At 51.8% G+C, this 21,424-nt stretch overlaps 1 protein-coding gene across 1 annotated transcript in view; it reads right to left on the minus strand.

Moving 5' to 3' along the window:
* CDH23 (cadherin related 23) overlaps nucleotides 1–21,424 on the minus strand; it is a 393,201-nt gene that overhangs the window by 322,042 nt on the left and 49,735 nt on the right. The window contains exons 3-5 of the mRNA XM_067710644.1: nucleotides 6,624–6,766; nucleotides 5,890–5,937; nucleotides 5,692–5,784 (exon numbers count right to left, since the gene is read on the minus strand). Coding sequence (XP_067566745.1) covers nucleotides 5,692–5,784; nucleotides 5,890–5,937; nucleotides 6,624–6,766 — 284 coding nt within the window. The remainder of the gene's footprint in view (nucleotides 1–5,691; nucleotides 5,785–5,889; nucleotides 5,938–6,623; nucleotides 6,767–21,424) is intronic.

Genomic DNA, 21,424 nt, shown 5'->3' on the forward strand with positions numbered 1-21,424 from the left:
GGATATACAAGGAGTAACTTTCATTTGTCTTTATTAAGTGACATGGAGAGATGGTGTGGCCTAGTGGGACCCAGCGCCAGGAGCCCTGGGTTCTGGCTCCGACCCTGTCCCCAGCCAGCTTTGAGGCTCAGGCAAGGACTCTCAGTCTCTCAGGCCCCTGTCAACTCGTCCCAGCACCACCCGTCCCCACTTCTAGCCTCATCCCACCTTACAGCTGGTCACCCAAAGCCAGGGGTGACAAAGATCTATGCAGGACCTGTCCATCACAGAAACTGGGGAGGGACCCAGAGGGCCCAGGCCCACTTCCAGCCTGGCTTTGTTTCTACAAGGTAATAGTGGGCACCTGCAAGGGACACACACACCTATACAGTCACTGTCCCGCCTCAGCAGGATCTCTGGTCAGGAGTTAAAGTTCATATTCCTCTTCGGGAAATTCCAATATATGAAAAGAAGCTAAAGGATCACAGAAAGTACTGATATTCAGAGACAACATCATCTGCTTCTCTGACTAACAAACTCCTACTTATCCTCTAAGGTCCCAAACAAATAGCCCCCATATATAGACCAGGTCACGCCTTCCACAGTCCCCTCCATAGGTCTACGCCTTCCACCCTACTTTGCACATTCTAAGCTACCATAGCATTTAATACATTTAGACATAGTTAGACATCTACTTACTTGTTTTTCTCTCTGTAAAATTACCTTCCCTGAGCACAAAGACCCTGGTTTCAATCACCAGTAGTTTATGGTGACTGAGTGTGGCTCAATTCTGTAGTTTATGGTGTGGCTAAAATGTATTATGAGCCACAAACTGGGCTAAGGGCTTTTCCTACCTGCCTTATTAGAGCTCTCACAATAACCCCACATGGCAAATATTGTCGCCCATCTTATAGATAAGAAAACTGAGCTCCATAAAGGTTAGATTCCTTCCAAAGTTGTACAGCTGGCAAACAGTAGAGTCTGTGTTTTCTACCCTGCATATCCAAGCCAGCTGAAAATCCCTGGGCCCTGCTCCATAGCTGTTCAACAAATGTTTGTGTTCATTTCAAACGACTTGAGTGGATCAAAGCACAGCGGATCAGATTTGGGCTTTGAAGGACAGGCAGAATAGAGTTAGGCTGAGAGAAGAAAGGAAACACTCCAGTACTAGTTAGAACAGTACAAAGTGTGTTTTACAAAGAAAAGAGAGAGACACAGACACACGCTCAGAGGCGCTGGATGAGCCCCTCGGCTGACAGGAGGATTCGTGCTGAGGAATACCAGGAGATAAGTTGAGAAACGTAGGTTGAGGCCAGATGGATAAAAGCCTCCACTGCCCAGCTAAGGAGGCTGAACTTCTCAGAACTTCAGTGACGTGGCCATCCCTGACACTTCAGAGGCCCTCCTTGACCCGAGGAGCCACCTGGCACCATCTGACTTCTAACCTCACGCCATCCTCCTGCCCAAACACCCAGGCCCGAGGGTCACCTCCCCCGGGCACAGCTGGAGGGACGCTGAAGGTCAGCGAGGTGGGCACGCACCCCTAACAGAGGTGCTGGAGCAGCGTCGCTGGGCACAGACACAGGCAAACACGTCTGAGCAAATTGGAATGCCGTAAAAGTCTATTACAGCAAATCAAACAGCAGTCAGCATGACAGCCATTAGCCTGAAATGAATACACAGGGGCTTAATGAGGTCTGTCAAGGCTGGCTTGGTGAATTAAGTTGCCAATTCTAGCAGGATTTCCCTTTTCTTTACAGACTTGAAAGCATCCACGCTGCCTCTGCCTCGTTAGGGCTTCGACAAGTGAATTGCAGGGCCTTTCACCCTGATAAAATGGATAATTACATGTAGAACAGCTTAGTGAGGGGAGAGGGGTGGGCAGGAGGGGCACCAAGAACAAACAAACCCAAACACACCTGTCCGGCTTAGGCAGGGGCTTTCAGAGGGAGAGGGGGCAGGGCTGGGTGGGCAAGGGGCGGGTGAGCTTCTCCCAGGAAAGGGGCAGTGCCTGGTCTTGACCCGCCTCCCATCTGCTCCTATTCCAGGCCTGAGGACGTGGGTCCCCATGGGTGATGTCTCTAGGCAGTTGTTGACAGGCTGAAAGTTCCCCTCAGAGATGGGCTACCCCAGCACCTCTCAGAAACCCTCTGATGGGGAGGGCCACAGATATTATCCTCCAGGGCTTGCTGTCGCCATGGAGTTAAAAATGCAGCTTCCTGGGCCAACTGTTCCCCAACTACTGATTCAGAATTGCAGGGGCGGACTTCCCTGGTGGCGCAGTGGTTAAGAATCCGCCTGCCAATGCAGGGGACACGGGTTTGAGTCCTGCTCCAGGAAGATCCTACATGCCGCGGAGCAACTAAGCCGTGAACCACAACTACTGAGCCTGCGCTCTAGAGCCCGTGAGCCACAACTACTGAGCCCGTGTGCCTAGAGCCCGTGCTCCGCAACAAGAGAAGCCACCACAATGAGAAGCCCGGGCACCGCAACTAAGAGTAGCCCCCACTCGCCGCATCTAGAGAAAGCCTGCACGCAGCAACGAAGACCCAACGCAGCCAAATAAATTAATTAATTAATTAAAAGAATTGCAGGGGCCCGGGAATATGCCTCCCAACAGTCCCCCAGGAAATTCTGATGGGGTATGTTTGGGAGCCTCTGATTCATCACCTCCCCGGCACTCAGTACTAGATGGCTTCTGAGACACGGGGTTCTCCTGCTTCTGCTTGTATACCTTCAGGGATGGCGAGCTCAGTACATCCTCAGCAGGACAGGGGAGTAGATTGTGGGGTGGGTCTCATTAGAAAGTTCTTCCATATGTAGACCTAGATTTACCTCCCTGTAACTTGTTCCCCACGCCTATCCCTGGGTTTTGGACACAACAGACCCAAACATTATCAGGGCCCCTAGGGCTGGGGGGAGTGGAAGTTGGGAAGGTTAGGGATGGTGTGCAGGTGGCTAGGATGACCAAAAGAGGAGCTGAGTGCATGGAGGCAGCCACTGCAGGTCTTTGTCAGCCCTCAAGGAATAATGAAGCACTGGAGGATAAGAAAGGAGCCACTCCTGCTGGGATGCCTCCTCAGATCACGGCATGTCAGTCCTGGAAGGGGCCTGGCCCAACTCCCCAGTTTAACAGCTGTTGGAGTTGAAGGCAGCAGAGGGGCAGTGACAGGTCTGAAGTCTCACCCAGCCAGTTGCTGGCACAATCAGGACTAGAACCCAGATGTCGTGACCTCCAGTCTCCCTCTTCCCACCATACAACACAGGAGCTCTGCTGCTCACCTTGGCGAGCTTCTCCTGGAAACCCACCTCCTCCTGGAAGCCTGTTGAGATTTCTCTGATCACTCTGGCACCCCCTCAAGACTGATGCCTCACAGGGTCTGCAGTGACCCCTGTCTCTCTGGTTTGCATTCTCATCCTATTCACATCCATAGGGCCTCTTTCACTGAATCGGGCTTCTCAAGGGCAAGGGCCTGGGGTTTCCAGGGTGACTTCAATGTAAGCAGGAGACCCCTGCCTGAATTCTGGGCCAGGACCAGCAGACTCTTCCCTGGTACTCCAGCTGGGGCTTGAGCCAGGCAGCTAAGCTCTAGCTCAGGTGTCCACCCCAGGCCAGGGCTGGTCAGTGCCAAGCCACCTCGGGTCAGGAGGGGCCAGGCCTCCATCCAGCTGACACCACATCCCCGCTGGCCACACGGAGCAGCCCTGAGCAGGGCATCGAGTATCAGGCCACCTAAGTGACCTGATAGGGAGGTTTACATGCAAGCGAGTAAACCACACAGGCCTTCTTCCAAGGACTGTGTGTCCTTCCAGCCGGCCCCTCTTGGCCTACCCTCTCCGCATCAGATGGGCAGGAGGCAGGCCATTTTATCCCACCTGTCCTCTGCTTTTATTAGATAAGGAGCACCATGGCCCAGAGAGGTTAAGTGACATGCCCAAATGGACCCAGCAATCTGGGAGCAGAGCAGGGGCTAGGCCTGGGGTCTCTGGCCTCTGGTTCTGGCTCCCCTCATTATATATTCCTCTGGCCTCCCAGGTCTCTGTGCAGTGAGAGCCTGGCACAGCACCAAGCCCACAGCAGACGCTCAATAAATATTTGTTAAATAAGTGAATGACTGAAGAGGCTCTCTCCTTGGAGGCTTTGCCTTTGGAGAATCCTGGGGGATTCCAACAGGGTGGTATTGGAGGTCACATCTTCTCCTGGCAAGGGAGAGAGGAAAAGGCTGGCCCTGGCCCAAGGGCTGGGAAGCAGGGATGTGACCCCTCATCCCCTTGCTATTGCTGCTGTCTGCTGCCCCCCGTGAGGGAAGGCAGAGGGCAGCCATGCCTGCCAGGATGGCAGCTGAGCAATGGGTGCAAGGCTCATTAACTCCGAGCTGTGCCCTTGGTTTCTGAGCCCGGGACTAGAGTGCAGGCTGGCACGTAGAGACCATTAAATTAGAGAGACTTCCAAATGAGCCGGGGCCCGGAGCCAAGCTGCAGTCCTGGGCACACCGGCCACAGCTCAGGGCACCGTGTCCCCATGCTTGGGACTGCAGGCTCTCTCTCCTTAGGTCCCACCCCATGAGGGGAAGGGCATGAGTACCTCTGGTGTGTCCCACCTGCACATCTGTCCTACTTCACTCTGTCTGGCACAAGCACAGGACCCTTGGCTCACAGCTGAGTAAGGAGGGCCAGCAACCGGAACTTAGAGGCATGAGATCAGGTTTCCTCATCCCTGAGGAATCTGAAGCTGCCCTGGGAGTCAGGAGGCTCAAAGTCAAAGCTGTGTGACCTTGGGCAAGTCACTCTCCCACACTGAGCCTCACTTTTCTCATCTATAAACTGAAAAGATATTTTCTAAACCTCTTTCAGTTTCCTGATCCAATGACCTATAACATAAAGGGGCTAGCACTCCAATGCCATGGTGCCAGGCTGCCTCTCCCCAGTGGATTCCATCTCCCATCATTCCCATCCCAAACATTTACTGCTGCCACCCAACCCAGAGCCCCGAGGGCAGGCCTGAGGGACACCCAGTTAGAAGCTCTTTACCCTCCACCTTCAAGGTCTTTGAATCGCTGTCAGGCCAGAAGACTGCCATCGGCCACCGGGGAGAGGGACAGTAAGCAATGAGAACGCTGGGGCCATCGGGAGCCAGCAGCCAGCTTATTAACGAACTGTTTGTAATGCAATGATGTGCACTTCTCAGTTACGAGCAATGGCGTGGTTTTACCCACACGCACTCACGCAAATACACTGAGTTACGCAGACAACCCAAAGCAGCCGAAGGCCAGCAAGACAGCGCAGGGTTCAAGAAAGAAAGCCCCTCCCAGGTACTGCATGCACTTTGCATCCTGGGGGACCTGCTCTAGCCAAAGCTGGGAGGCCTGGGGTTAGGCCTGCCAACGTACCTGCCCAAGGCCCGCACTGGCTGTAAATGGAAAAAACGTGCAACCTGCCCCTCCCAACCTCTGTCCCGTCCCTGATTCTGGCTGGAGTTGGGAGGGCTCATCCAAGGCAGGCCCTCTCTCAGGCACAAGGCTCCCGCAGCCAGCAGACAGGCCCCCTCAGAGGCGCTGGCTCAGTCACCAACCTGACCAGAGCTGGTGCTGGGCTGAGGTGTGGGCAGGAGAGGAGCTGGAAATGCCCTTTCTCCGGCATCAGCCTCCTCGCCGGTGGCCCCAGAGCAGCAGGCCCGCAATGTCCCTCAAGTGTGACCCTGGGGGCCCCTACCTCAGGGATGCGGACACTGTAGGGCTGATTATGAAACGTGGGTGCGTTGTCATTCACGTCCCCGACCTGGATGTTCACCTTCCGCGTGATCACCTGGCAAGACAAGAGTGGGGAGCTAGCATCAGCCTCCAGCCTCTTTCCACCCAAGGCTCAGGAACCCCGCCTCCCGGGGAAGCAGGGGCCTTAAGGGACACTCACCCCCTGGTGGTCGCTGACAGAGAACTCCACCGTGAACTCCGACTTGGTCTGAAAGAAAACGGAGGGAGGGAGGAGGTCAGAGTTAGAGAGGGGAGCTGAGGCCCTGCGTCCGGAGCCCTACTTGGTGCCGGAGGCCCGCCAGCATTGCCCCAGGAGCTGGTCTGGGACTGGATAACTGAAGGCTTCCCTAAGGAATAAGCAGTGCCTTCTGGGTTGGGGAAGTAGGTTCAGAATATGGACCCTTCCCATACAGGAGCCGTAGATTAGGAGTCAGGAGTCTCGCTCTAATCTGGGCTCTGTCTCTAAATGGCTGTGTGATCGTGAGCAAGTCACCTCTGGGGCCACTTCAAAGTGAGGAGAAAGCAGGGGTTGGGGTTTTGTTCAAACTCTTCCCTTAACGTGCTAAGGGCTACCTGTGTCTCGGGAAAACGTCCTTTGGGGGAACATCTGTTGGGGGGTGTAGATGTGCACACTCTGGGGAGCCGCTGTTCTACAGGGGATGAACCCGAGGTCACTGTCCCTTTTGCCTATCCAGTGTCGCCCCTTACTTGGAGACACCCCAAACCACCCTATTCTAACCCCAAGTCCAGACATCAGCACTGGCCTTGGAAGAGGGACACCATTCCGGCAGGAAGATGCTGCTTCAGGGTCAGAAGACGACGAGCCATCCCCCCCCAATGTGTGCTTCTGCCTCCCTAGGGAAGGCCAGGGGAAAAGGTCACGGCAGGTCATACCTCTCTGTCCAGCGGCTGCCGGAGCCACACCACGCCCGTGTCAGGCTCCACGGCAAAGATGCGGGAGGCCTCCTCCCCAACCACGCCGAACACCAGGGGGTCGTTGTCCATGTCTCGGGCCAGCAACTGGGTCACAGAGGAACCTGAAGTACCCGCAGGAGAGAGCAGAGGGCAAAGACGGGAGGTTAATCCATTCTTGAGCACCTTACTCAGGTGGCTGAGTCCCTGTGGGCAGCAGCCGCCCAACAGACCACCAGCAGGTCACTGACTACCGCAGACCCCTGTGCATCTCTGGCTCTGTTCCAGGCTCCCTGCCTCCATCCTGGTCACTTGTCACAGTGTGTAATAGGGAACTGTCATTCACCACGTTCTGTGACTTCTGCCTGTCCTCTTTTCTTAATTTAGAGGAGTCCTCCAAGTGGCTCAGATGAGTGCAAGCTCCCAACCCTTCAATTCTTACATTCCAAGATGGGCACAGTACTTAGCCCTAGCCACTCAGAGCACTCCATCTCCCTGGTCACAGTGATTGGTTCAGGGATGAGCATGTGACCCAAATTAGCCAATCAAAGCCAACCCCGGGACTTCTGCTGGAAGTCTGCTGGAACTGGGAAAGAGTCGTTCTCCTTCCACTGGGGTTGCTAAATTGGTCCTGCTGGCAGCCATCTTTGGCACCAGAGGAAGAGCCTGCCTGAGGTTGAGGCCAACAAGGAGGAAAACAGAGCCAGATGGTACATGGAGAGAGATTCCTGACAGTTTGAGGGTCTGCAGCCAACGATACCTGAAATTAGCAATTAGCGCCATCCTCTGGACTGCTCAGCTGTATGAGCTAATAAATCACCCCCCCTTTTTTTTTCTTTTTTTTTTTTGGTTTTGCCTAAGTAAGTTGAGTTGGATTTCTGTCTTTTGCAAATGGAATCAATATTTTCTTTTTTTTTTTTTCCTGGTACAATAATGTTCATGGAAGCTTTATTCATAATAGCCTAAAACTGGAAACCAAAAAAAAAAAAAAAGTGTCCATGAACAGTCAGATAGATTTTTTTTTTTTAGGCAGATAGATTTAAAAACAACAAACAAAACTGTGGTACATTCAATATATTGAAATCTCACAATAGAAAAGGAAAAGTACAAAGCAATATTTTCTAATTCAGAAAATTTTACAAAACCTGGCCTTCATTCAACAGTGATTAGGTGCTGGCCTTATGGTAACCACTAGGGTACACAGACGTTAGGAAGATTTGGAGCACCCTCAGGAACTCCAGTCTAGAGCTGGGTGACGAAGTCTAGCTCCTGTCCTCCATCAGAGGACTATGGTATTGCCTTCACCAAGAAACAAAGCCCTGGCCAGAGACCACCCTGGGCATCAGGATGCCTGGCCTACAGCCCTGCCTAAGAAGTCCTAGAGTAGGTCATCTTCTCCTGGGGTTCACAGCATCCCTCACAAGGTAGGCTTCAGGTAGGGCGATAAACCATCCTGGTTTGTCTAGGACTGAGGCATTTCCCAGGATATGTGCTAAAAGCAGGACATCCCAGACAACCGGATCAGTCGGTCACCTTAGCTTCAAGAGGTCCTTAAACTGCCAGGAACTGTGCAAAATGTTCTGAGTGTACAGTGTGTCATTTTCTGCAGAGAGGGTCTATGGTCTCCATCTGATTCTCAAGGAGTAGTTAGGTTAGAACCATGGCCTTTGGCAAATCACTTCTTTTAAAGCCTCAATTTACCCTATAAAATGAGACAGACACTCTTTCTTTCCCACATACTCACTCTCATATTTACTGAATAGCTCTGATGGTCTATTAATAGCTAAGGAAGGAAGGATTCTAAACTCTGGGAATTTTATCTAGAAGAGAATGTCGATGAGCTTTTCTTTTATTTATTTATTTATTTTTTTGCAGTACGCGGGCCTCTTACTGTTGTGGCCTCTCCCGTTGCGGAGCACAGGCTCCGGACGCGCAGGCCTAGCGGCCATGGCTCACGGGCCCAGCCGCTCCGCGGCATGTGGGATCTTCCCGGACTGGGGCACGAACCCGTGTCTCCTGCATCGGCAGGCGGACTCTCAACCACTGCGCCACCAGGGAAGCCCTCAATTCATTTTTAAAGACACAACCTAAAACTGTGGAAGAATTTCCAGCCTCCCCCTGACTGTCGGGGACACACAGCTCCTTTCTGATACCCTCAGGGGTGCTTTAGTGGCAAAGTCTGAGGAACACTGAGCTACCTCCCAAGGCTTGGGGAGATTGCACATGAGGAAACTGAGGCCCGTGGGGGCCCTGCTTGTCCCCAGTAGAGCAATGAGTCCACGGCGGCCCCTTGGACCGGAAACCTCACCTGCCAACCTCCTTCAGGGCCCAGCCCAGGTGGAGAATATGGGGCCAAGCTCCCAGCTGGCCGATGGGATTCCGGAAGGGCCACACCGACCCTCCAGCCAAGGTCATACAACTTGGTCCAGTATCCCAAATGGCTCTCTCAGGCTCGATGTTCAGGCTCTCCCAAGAAGGGGAGTGCTGGGCAGGACAGGGATGGGGCCATCAGCTGCTGTCACCCACCCTGTAATTTCCTGGACTTTTATCCATTTTCCCCTCAATTATGTGCTGCTCAAAATGGTCCTTTTCAGCTTCCTCACGGGCTCTTGCCTGCTCATGCCTTCTTTGTGTCCCAGGTAATTGCTAGTGACCTTTTCTAAGTGTACTAATTAAAGGTGCCAATTTAATCTTATATTTAAGACAAGACGCCCCGCAATTTTCCCACTGGGCACATACCCCCTCCCCCCCCCCGCCCCGCTCAACTGTCCGCTGTAGAAGCTGGGCCTGGCTTTGGCTTCTCCAAGGACAAGCAGCTCATTTCCCCGTCAGGGAGGCTTCAAGCAACCTCTGTGTGCACCATTCAGACAGGAATGAAGCCAAGCTGTGGGGCCCAACCTCTGCCCAGTGTCCCCAGAAGCAGCCCCTCAGGAGAACCAACCCGGCTGTGGGATCCTGGGGTACACACACCACACTCTGGGTTTGTTTCCCACCTGGGAAACGGTATACCCTGCAACTCAGGCTGTGCAATACCTAGAGCTCTTTTTAATTTTTTTTAATTGTGGGAAAATATATATAACGTAAAAGGTATCATTTTCATCAATTCAGTGGCATGTGGTGCATTCACAGTGTGTTGTAAGCGTCACCACTATCTGTTTCCAGAACACTTTCATCACCCCAGAAGGAAACCCACACCCATGAGCATTCCTCCCCATTCCCTCTTTCCTCAGCCCCTGGCAGCTGCTAATCCACTGTCTATCTCTACAAATTTGCCTGTTCTGGACATTTCATATAAATAGAATCATATGATAAGTGCTAGCTTTTTTTTTTTACTCAGCATAATGTTTTCAAGGATCATCCACTTGTAACATGTATTAGTGTTTAATTCCTTTTTATGACTGAGTAGTATTCCATTGTATGGGTATGCTATATTTTATTTACCCATATCATCAGCTGATGGACATTTGGGTTGTTTCCCCCTTTTGGCTATTGTGAATAATGATGCTATGAATACCTGTGGACAAGTTTTTGTTTGAACACCTGTTTTCAATTTGGGGGAGGGGGCGTATATACCTAGGAGTGGAATTGCTGGGTCATACAGAAACTCTATGTTTGCTAAACTTTATGAGGAACCACCAAATTGTTTTTCATAGTAATCACACCATTTAAATTTCTGCCAACAGTGAATGAGGCCTGGAGTTCTTTTCAGTGGTAAGAAGGATAATCAATGTTTCACAGGGCTGAGCGCTCCCTGTATGGTAGAGAGATGGGAGCTCGGCAGCCCTCCGTAGCTGATGCTATGGTACCCTGCCTGCTATGCCTTAGCACATACCATTGTCACACACACCAGCCCGACCTCCAGCTGCCAGGCCTGAAGGGCTCTGGCCATCAGAGACTGCTCTACCCATACACAGGACACGCCAATAGTGCCGGGGAACTAATGCCCCTGGTAGCAGCACTCAATGAATGAGAGATGGAAGACGGCAGATAAAGAGTTGGTAGATAAATGCCCCAGCTCCCTCACCTCTCAGGGGGGGTAACTCACAGGCCACGTTCCACACTGGCTCTTGGAGGCCCCCTATGGGACTCATCTCCACTTGCCCACTGAGGTGACTTGGTTAATGAAGCATCTTTATGGCTTCCTTTCTTTCCCAGTCTCATGTCCTCAGTCTCCGACCTGTGTTTCCTGGAATCTCCTCCCCATACACAATTTGCACTTGAATCTTCATCACGAGGCCTGCTTCTGCTTCGTAAGACCTCCTAAGACTATGGCATCAGAATCACCCAGTGTGCTTGTTATAATACAGATTCCCAAGCCCTGCTGCCTCGATCGGCTGGGGGGCACCCCAGAGTTTAAACGTTTAAACAGCAGCTCCCATTCTCCCCGCAAGAGACTCTGACACACAGCCTGAGACTGGTTTATAGCAGGGTGATATTCAAATAGTTAACAGTGGCCACAGTACAGGCACCAACCAATCAGAAAGGATGCTGGCCATAAACAAACTGGACCAGTGGGTACTGCCTGTAAGTCAGCCTGGCTTACGGCTCACATTTTAGATGCAGAGAAAAGCTCCTCTGGACCCAGGATGATTTAAAGGCTCGGTCGTAGGGCTCTCAGCTCAGTTAGTGCTGCCGGAGGACTCTCTGCTCTTGGCCTCCCCCACCCACAGCGGACGGGTAACCCAGAGAGGCTGGCCCCTCCACCCTGTGCCAACCCAACCCAGCTCAGGGCCCAGCCTGACCTCATGGGTGGGAAGTGGAACTTTAAAGAACTTAAATCACTGTACACCTATGTTCATAGCAGCATTAGTCACAATGGCCAAAAGGTGGAAGCAACTCAAGTGTCCATTGATGGAAAAATGAATAAACAAGAATGTGGCATCTACAGCCAATGGAAATTATTTAGCCTTAAAAAGGAAGGAAATTCTGACACATGCTACAACATGGATGAAACCTGAGGACACTGTGCTAAGTGTATGCTGATAAGCCAGTTACAGAAAGACAAACACTGGTATTATTTCACTTACGTGATGTCCCTAGAGGGGTCAAATTCATAGAGACAGAATGTAGAAGGGAGGCTGCCAGGGGCTGTGGAGAGGGAGGGCTGGGAGTTGTTGTTTAATGGGTCCAGTATTAGCTCTACAGGATGAAAAGCGTTCCGGGTATTGGCTGCACAAGAGTGTGAATGTACTTAACACTCTCTATACTTAAAAATGGTTAAGATGGTAAATTTTAGGTTATGTGTATTTTACCACAATTTAAAGATTTAAAAAACAAAACTTAAACCAGATCACATCTAAGGCCCCAGTGACCTGACCTGAGAGAAGCCTCCCACTGCGTCTCACAAAGGGGTCCCCGGGCTCACCCCCCTCTGCCATGGTCTTCTTTCTGATCCTGAACACTCTGTGGCTGCCTCAGCGCCTTTGCCCTGGTTGTGTCTTCTGCCAGGAATATTCCAGCCCTAGGTCACTACATGCTACTCATTATTCACCTCTCAGGCCATGAGCTACCTTCTCGGAGAGACTTTCCTCAAATACTCCATCATACAGGTAGAGTCTGTCTAAAGAGATGTCTCGTCACTGTGTCCTCACACCCCAAGTCACTGCCTTCCCAGCCCCTCCCTCCTCTGAAATGATCTCGTTTACTCACTTGAATTGCTGACTGCCTGCCCCAACCCCCTATCTGCCACACAAACACACTCGTGTTAGCTCCACGGGGGCAGCAGCCTGGCCTGTCGTGTTCCCTGATGTATCCCTAAGCCTAACATGGGCTGGCATCCTGGAGGCACTCAGTAAATAGTCGTTGGGTAAATAAATGAATGCTGCCAACTGCCTAGGGTTGTCGGGAGAAGATAGCCCCCCCCAAAGTCATGAAGATCTCTGAGCCACGACAAGAGGAGAGAGCATAGCAAGTTAACTCTTAATTATGTACACTATGGACAGGAAAAAGCACAGGTAATCAAAACCTACCAATGTTCAGACCAGAAGCACCTGGGTATGGATGCAGGTGGAATCATACTGGGGCACTGGCTCGTGGTCCCTTCTCTCAGGAACAGCCCTGTACCCCATCCCAAGGCCATGACCTCTACCCTGGGGGTCATCCGGGGCAATGCACATTATTCTTGGGGCCAAGTACTCTTTCCTGGCAGCTAGGTACCCCATCCTGGGGCCATGTACTCCATCATGGGGTCGAGTACCCCATTCTGGGCAGTGTACCCCATCTTGGGGGCCATGTACCCCATCCCTGGCAGTGTACCCTATCCTAGGGCCCAAGTACCCCATCCTCGGGCAGTGAACCCTGTCCTGGAGGCCAGGGGCCCCGGTGGGAGTGGGGATCTGCTCAGCAGGTTTCGAATGCCCCTCCCTGGGAGGCACAGGGCTGGTGACACATCCACCACAATGGCCTCAGCTCCTCAGCAGCAGGCCACACCCGTCTTCCAGGCAAGGGGTGGACAATCCTAGCTTCCTGTGCAGCCTTGCTGGGCCCATGCTGATTGCTGAGATGGCTGTTACTGTTATTATTGTTATTTTCCCTGATGGGTGAGGCCTGGGATTGGCATGTCATGCACTCCTGGGGAGCTGAGAGTCTTTACCTCCTAGACCAGCGGTGGGCCGGAAACTCAGGAAAGGCAGCGGCAGGCTGCACGGCCTTTTATCTCATTTTTATGTTTTAGATCGGGGAAGGATGGAAGCTATGTTCCCCAAACCCAGGGAGGGTGCTACAGAATGAATCAAGGGTAAGGAGAGTAGACCGTGCTTCCTCCTTACAGTATCGTCTTCTTAAGGCAAACCTTTGATCGTGCCACACCCTACTTAGACACCTCCCACAGTTCACACAGAATTAAAACAAAATCCCTTACTGAATGGCCAATGCTCCTCCCAACCTGTCCTTAACCCCCTGGCCCGTCACGGTCACCTTTCCACCACACCCTCTGGGCTCAGCCCAAAGCCCTGCTGTCATCCCTCAATCGTACTGGGGCCTCGCCTGTTCCTATACCTGTGCTGCTGCTGCTCCTGCAGCCTGCAAGTCCCTTCCTCCTCTCACTGCCTCTCAAATCCTGGTCACCCTTAAATACATGCCTCAAATGCTACCTCTGTCATAAATATCTCCCTGATTTGTTGTCTGTACCTCTGCACAGCAGGGAGCGGGCATCACCCCTTGAAGGTAGAGGCTGACGTTCTGGACACGCTTGGCAAATCTTCCCACCCCTCCGTGATTAACTATCACTCATCTCTTGGGACCGAGGAGCTGGTCCATTCGTTCCCTTACTCAAGCAAACATTACTAATAAATCACAGCTCCCTTTCCTGTTGAGTCTATATTCAACTTCAGAATCCTTCACAACACTGGGTTCCATACAGCCACTACTAATCAATCCTCAAAGGCATGTGAGAGCAAACCTTTTGCAATCTGTGACCTAAAAGGACTTCACATCAGCCGTGATCTACTGTCCCTTCCCAACCAGGGGCCAAGGATCTAGCAGTCTGCTCTTATCAGGCTCAGGGCAGTTAGGAGGGAGAGAATCAGACTTAGAGTCTACAGGTGAGCTCAGAAACAAGGACTAATTACAGCGCAATGAGAACCAAAAAAAAGCCCCTTCTCATTTTACAGAGAGAGGGGCAGGGGTCCTGGCTGGGAGACAGCTGCTTGACAGAGCTGTGTATGGGTGAGTGGCTGAGCAAGGAGTAGCAGATGGTAGGCCCCCAACCCCAGATTACAGGCCGTGGCTTGTTCCCAGATCTTTCTGAGAATAACCACTCGCCCCGCCCCATGGCCCTGGGCCTCCTGCACAAGCCCCACCCCCTTCAGGGAGGAAACCCCCTCACCCCCAACCCGTGGTCCGGAGGGACCTAGCTGCTCCGGCCTTGGTCTCTGCCGGACCCAGGGGCTGCTGCCTTCCCCCTCTCCCCTGAGATGAGCCCCGTAGAGCCTGGGCTGGCCTTGGAGCCTGCAATCTCATTTGTTTCCCCTCTGGGATCAGACAGGCCAGTTAAGTGCCTTGATTCCTGGGAATAATCTCATTTGTCTTAGGTTTCCCCTCCCCGCTCTCCTGCCTTCAGTCAGGCTCCTTCCCTCTCATGCCCTGGGGTCCTGAGCTTGGTCTGACCTCAGGGCAGCCAACTTTGTTTGGGGGTTATTTTGTGGTCCTGGGCCCCACGTACGCCGCAGTGAGATGTGCGGCGGCCTCCTCTCTCCAAACCTGCCCTGCACTGGCCGACGCCCTCACGTTCATCAGAACACCCTTGTCCGGATAAAGGAACTGTCTCTGTCTCCAGAGCCCGCAGGCCCTCTTCATATCCTCTCTCCCCTACAGCTCCGTCCACTCAGCGTAGATGGCATGAAGTGCTTGGGGGAAAGAAACTAGCATTCAGTTAGAACTCAATGGTTTTCATTCATTCTCTGTCATCGATTTCTCACTATGGCCCCAGAGAGGTTAGCATGCCCACTACACAGACGAGAAAACTGAGGCTCAAAGGGGTAAAATAACCTACCCAAGATCACATAGCTGGGAGGCAGCAGAACAAGGATTTGAACCCAAGTCTGTCTGACTCAGAATTCACGTTCCCTCCACCGCCATCACAGTTTTATCAAAAAGCCTTTTACTAAGCCCCAATCTGAGGCTTCCGTCTCCTTGCTCCAGGGAGACCCCCAGGGAGACTGACTGCCAGGGAGACCCCCAGGCCCCCTCCATGTTTTAGGCTGCTCTGGACTCCTGGGTTACTTGGCTGGCCTGAAAGTGAGCACCCTTGAGGCACAGACTATGGGCCCCCCCTCCATTACCCTGGCTTTCCACAGCCCACTTATCACCAGCCAGGAAGATGGCGAGGTCTTCCTGAGAGTCGGAGAAGGGGCAGCTGGCTCATCTGGGCACACAGGTGTCTGATGGCTAAGGGGACAGGCTAATTCAGCAGAACAGAGAGAGACATTAAACAGTGCAGAGTGATATAAGCTCAGAGGCTTTGGTGGCGGGGAAGGACAGGAGTTACGCGTTGCTGTTATTTAAAGTAATAAAGCACAAGAGCAAAGACCAGACATTAAATATTTGAGGGACCTGGGCCTGAGTCTCAGAATCCCAGAGCTGTTCTGCTTCTGGCGCAACCGCGATAGAGCCATCAACGCCAAGGGCTGCCTCGCCCGGCAGCAGACACCAACGTGCTCTAAGCCCCTATAAGCTTATGAGCCACAGAGAGGTTGCTACTTGCCTAAAGTCACACAGCTCACACAAGGCAGAGCTAGGATTGTTCGGTGACCCTTCTAATCCCCATGCAGCAATTATAGTCCTTCATTCATTCACTCGGCAAGCATTGCCTGAGCACCTGCCCTGTCCTGGGCACTGCTCTAGGCACTGGTGATACAGCAGTGAACAAAACAGACCTACGTACATATCTCTTATGCCACATGCTTTTCCTGGCCTTTCACAGGCACATTTGGGAAGCGTGAGCATGGGTTTGTAGTCTAGTCACAGCCTGCATGGAGGAAGAGCTGTGTTCCTACCCTTCCCCCTGGTTCATGGGCTGTGACCCCGAGGATGAGCACCTGGCAAGTGGGGGCACTCGGGGCATAGGATCAAAGGACACAGAAGAAGTGTCAAGAGGAAGGCAGCTTCAGTGTGAAGCCCCTTTATTAAGACAGAAGCAGTGGGGCTTAGAACAAGGCTGGCACCGGATGGCGTTCAGCCACGACTTCGTGTGTGACTGTGGGAAAGTCATTCACCTCTCTGAGCCTCCCTTTCCCCACTGACACTATGAGGGGGCTGACATCAATGGCCAAAGCACAGAGGTCCTTGGGGAAAATCGAATCCAACTTGGCAAGTGGGTCTCAGCTCAGGTGCCAGGCTGGTCCCCAGGTCATGGTTTGGTGGGCAGTGTGGTGAAGGATTTCGAGGCTGAACCTCCGTTCAGGAGCAAAGGATGCTGTGACCCATTAGAGACACGTGACGTGAGTAGGGGAAGGGGTAGCCGTACACGTGCCACAAGTTCACATTCTTGATGAGGCCAAAAAGCCAAAGAGAGCAGGGCTGGGCAGCTCAGTGACGCGTCCGTGGTCACCCAGCTGATAGCTACAGGTGGCAGAGCTGAGACAGGTGGGTCCTGGGCTCCCCAGTATTCTTTCCACTGCACCACATTAAGGTCCTGTCCAGCTAAAATATCTACAATTTTGTGATTCTGTTTGCCACACTGTGTCCTAGGCACTGTGGAGGACAGAAGGGCATAGATGACCCAGCCCCAGCTAGCAAGGCTCTCCAATCTGGTTGAAACACGCTGGGAAGAGCCTGACTCGTCAGGGCTGACAGCCCGGGTCCAGGGTAGACCGGATATTCTTTTCTGCTCAAGAACAGCAGCCTGAGCATGAAACAGCCATGAATAAAGGGGCTCCAGAATATTCCGTTTGACCTTCCTGAGTCCTTGCTGCAGCTCCCTGGCCTACGGGGGCGGGAAGGCCAAGCGGTAGTTACCAGATTTAATAACAGTGATAATAGTGGGGTGGGTATTTTTTTCCCTTCTCCTGAAACTTTTCAATTCATTGAACTGTTCAATTAACTTTACAAAAGGAAATGTGGAAAAATAATGGCAAATTGAACTTGACATTATCATTAAAATAAACAGAGCACTGCCAGCCCTTACAGGCTTAGAAGAGATTATCCAAACACTTGCAGCCACGTGCTGGTTCCTTCCTGCTCAGAGGGACCCAGTGCTTCCCTCCTGCCTCTCACGCACCCTGTCAACACGCACATTTCCCTAGCTCGGAATGAGCCACGCCACTGTCACCCATCAGCACAGCCCCCCGGTGAGAGCAGCCACAGCGAGGCCAGGCTCTGCTAACAGGCTGCGTCTCCAGGGTGTCCCTTCCCTCTCCTGCAAACGATGGGGTATTTCAGTCCAGCGGGTCTTAGGCCAGGCTACATGTCAGAATCACCTGTGGCATTTTTGCAACTCCAGATGCTAAGCTGTACCCCCCAGACTAAGTGCATCAGAGTTTTGGGGGAAGGGACTCAAGCATCAGAATTCTCAACAAACAAAAAACCCCAGATGATTCCAAAGGGCAGCCAAGGTTGATAACGAAGGTCTAGACGATCCCTGAGATTCCTTCAATCTCCAGGATTAATCCAAGAAACTACGATGTAGGAAAACCTCCAGGTCAGTGGTTGTCAGCACCCTGGAGTCACCTGGAGCTTTCAAACAATCCCTGTGCCTCTGTCCCACATCCCAAGGCTGTGATTAATCGGGCTGGGGTACAGCCAGGCTTTGGAAAGTTCTAAATCCCCAGGCGGTTCTAACGTGCCAGCAAGATTGGGAATGACTGATCTGGGTGGTGTTTCCACTTGGCGAAGTTGGAGCCATTCCTGATGACTTTCCTCCACGGGACTCTACAGCTTCAGACGTGTGGGTCCCCAGCTACAGCAGTGCCCCCAGACACATTCCGCTCAGGCCAATTGCACAGGTGGGGCAGGAAAAGAAAAAAATTATTTGCTCGGTTGCCCCTTCCCATGTTCAAATTTTTCCAAGTCCCAATATTAAAAAAAAAAGAAGTAAATACATGGTTTTAAAGCAGGGAACCCCAACCTGATTTCATATTAGCATCACCTAGCGAGCTTCTAAAAATAAGGATGCCCCAGCCCTACTCCCTAAGGGTTCTGTTTTAATTAATTGGTCTAGTCCAGGGCCCAGACATCAGTATTCTGCTATAATTCCCCCAAGTGATTCCAGTGTGCAGCCGACAGATAATCACCGCGTTAGAGTACAGGTTCCCTCCCACCTCATCAGCATCGTCAGGAGGACTTGTTTAAAATGCAGATTCACAGGCCCCTGCCAGAGTTCCCGGTTCAGAATCTTCGTTTCTAACAAGTTCCTAGGAGATGCTAAGGCTGCTGGTCTGGAACCACAACTTTGAGAACCACAGGGTTAGAACTTCCATGGGCTTGGGTCCTAGTCAATTAAAATTCTTTTCAAAGGGAATTTGGACCTTAGGGCCTGGCTTCAGAATCTCATACCTTCCTGGGCCCCCAAACCCAAGGGGCTGCTTCTTTTCACCTCCAAATAGCAGGAAAGGAGACTAAGGAACTAAGGTGCAAGTAGAAAAGCAGGTGAGAAAGACACCTTTCCCCTCCCCCCTGCTCCCCCTCCCGCCTCCCACTGAGAAGGAGGCCAGACAAGTCCCTCCAGAAATCACTTCCTCTTTGAGGAGACTCGTAATTACCCACAATGATCACAGCACCATTCATTTTGCCCTAAAATTAATACATCACTTTGAGAATGATAACGCACTAATTTATCACAAGATTTATGAAACTTGCACTTTTTCTAATGAGATTTATGCAAATGCTGCTCTTGCCACTGTTTGTGTTTTTCAAAGTTTTGCCAGGGAGGTGGGGTCCAGCCCAGCTGGCAGAGGCCCTGCCCCTACTCAGGGGCTGGTGGGGGGCGCACCGTGGTGGTTCCTGACCTTGGAGGGTCCAGGTGAGCAAGCTTGCCCACTCGTCTTATCCCCCGTCCCATCTCTCCACAGGTATGCCTTTATTCATCTGGGGCCAGTCCTTTTAGCAGGCTCACCTGCCGCCTAAGGTGGGGGAAGCCGTTACAGGTGGTGGGCTCAGCCGTTACAGGTGGTGGGCTCGTTCTCTAGGTGAGCATGGGTCGATTCATCTAGTCGGAGGCCTCCCAGGTCCTCGGTCTCTGAGAACAACTGTGGGGTGACAGCATCCCTCTTAGCAAGGGCATGAGACAAGAGAGGCACGCGGGATGCAAAATTTAAGGTGGCACTCCCTCTCAGTGCTGACCCTGCACTTGCACAAGTCTCAGAGCAACCCCCCAGGTTTTGTGCCCTGGGCACCTGGCTTGTCTCACCCTAGTTCCGGCCTTGCCACTAGACACCATTCATTGAGCACCTACTGTCTGATGGGCACTCTGTTAAGCACTTCACAGGCTCAATCTCTTTTAATACCTACCAGAAACCTGTGAGAAAGGTATTCCCCCACTCAAATGAGGAGACTGGGTCTCAGAGAGGTTTAGCAACTTGCCCAAGATCACACAGCTAAAAAGAGGTGGAGTCAGAATTCAAATCCGGGACCAGCTGACCTTGCAAACAGTGCTCTTATTCAGTACTGGCCCCAAATGATTCACAGGGGCCTGTCCTCTACTGGGGATTTAGTAACACTCCATACACCCAAGAGTCACATCCACGTATTCACTTATCCAGAACATAGACGAAAAGCGAAGTAATTATCAACAGCTTCTGCTGCTCACAAAAGGGAAAGATCAAAACTCTCTGAAAAGTGAAAACTTAAAATACTCTAAGTCCCTTCTCTAGCTCGGGTCAGTGACGATGCATCATCACAGAGCGCTGTTCGCGGCGATGCGCGCGATGATGTGCCGAGGAAGTGCTGAATGGTGAGTCATCCCTAGGTAAGGAGGCAGGTGCATATAAAATAGGTCTTATGCATATTCCATGCAAGCCGTTATAATTAAAAAAAGATTTTGTGCTTAAAGGGATGCTTCCCAAAGTGTATTTCACGAATCATTAATTCCCGAGGAGGGACACTAATGGATACTCCATGAAAAAGCATTCCTTGGACGCAAAGGTCTAGGGAACATTGCATTAAAAAAATTTAAATAGGTTTCTTTCCTGCAGGACCTCTCAGAGCCTTTATTACATTAACGTGCACTGTGAAGCTCCACAAGGTGGTAGAGAAGATACAGCTTTCCCCAAATTTATTTGGCCAAGAAAACGTTTCTTCCAAGAGCATCTCAAAGGACATCAGTGGTTCAGGAAATAATGATTGGAGAGATACATTGGGCCAGGAAGTTTTCTGGCTGACTTTACTTCAGGCATATCTTTTCTTGGGTGGGTGGGTGGGTGGACGGATGGATAAGCAAATGAACAAATGAGTAAAGGAACAAATAAACAAGTAAGCTGTTCTCATCCAAAGAGCCTATCAGAATCTCTGTCACGGAGGGGAACACATGAGTGCAGAACCTGAGACAGCTCCTCCAGACTGCCCATCTCCCTGCCTGGTTATAAATCACTGCTTCATGAATAGGCAACCTGGGCCTCCTTAGCTGGGTGGCAGGTGAGATGCTTTTCACTCAGGCCAATTTCTGATCGCCTGACACCTGAGATAATAATCATAATAAGTCTAGATATGTGCACAATACCCAACACTTAGAAAGCGCTTTCCTGGCCGTTCATTCCAGGCCCTCACCACCACACCCCCAGGCACGGGGCTGTCCAGGGGCCACACGTTCTCTTAACAGAGGTGTACAGTGCGGGCTCCTGGAACTAGAGTCAGAGGTCCACTCCCAGCCCCATCTGTGTAATCTAAGCAAACCTTGCCACCTCGCTGGCCTTGCTCCTGCCTCAGAAAGCTGCGGCAAGGCCCAAGCCAGACAACAGAAGAGGAAGCACTTCATAAATGCCAGACATCCCATAGAGGCTTTGAGTCTCCCACAGCAGGCCCCAACCAAAGCACTTTGCACTCTGCATCCTAACGAGTGGCTAGTCTTCCAGCCTGACTCTCCCACCTGACAGTGAGCAGGCCTGAGGGCGGGGACTGTGACCCTGTTCCCTGCCGGATCCCCAGATCCTTGTCCAGTGCCTGGCGCAGGACAGGCCCTTGGTTAGTGTCTACTGAGCAACTGAATGAGTGAATGAATCAATCAATGAATGAAGGGGTGCATCGCTGTATAAACATTAGGCAATCTGGTTCTAGAGTTTGTAGGAGCGTGGTTCTTGTAATGCTAAAAGCCGTGCCAAGGACTCCATCCCCAATTTCTACTAGGCACATCC

The sequence above is a fragment of the Pseudorca crassidens genome, chromosome 16, assembly GCF_039906515.1.
Source record: "Pseudorca crassidens isolate mPseCra1 chromosome 16, mPseCra1.hap1, whole genome shotgun sequence".
Taxonomy (NCBI): Eukaryota; Metazoa; Chordata; class Mammalia; order Artiodactyla; family Delphinidae; genus Pseudorca; species Pseudorca crassidens.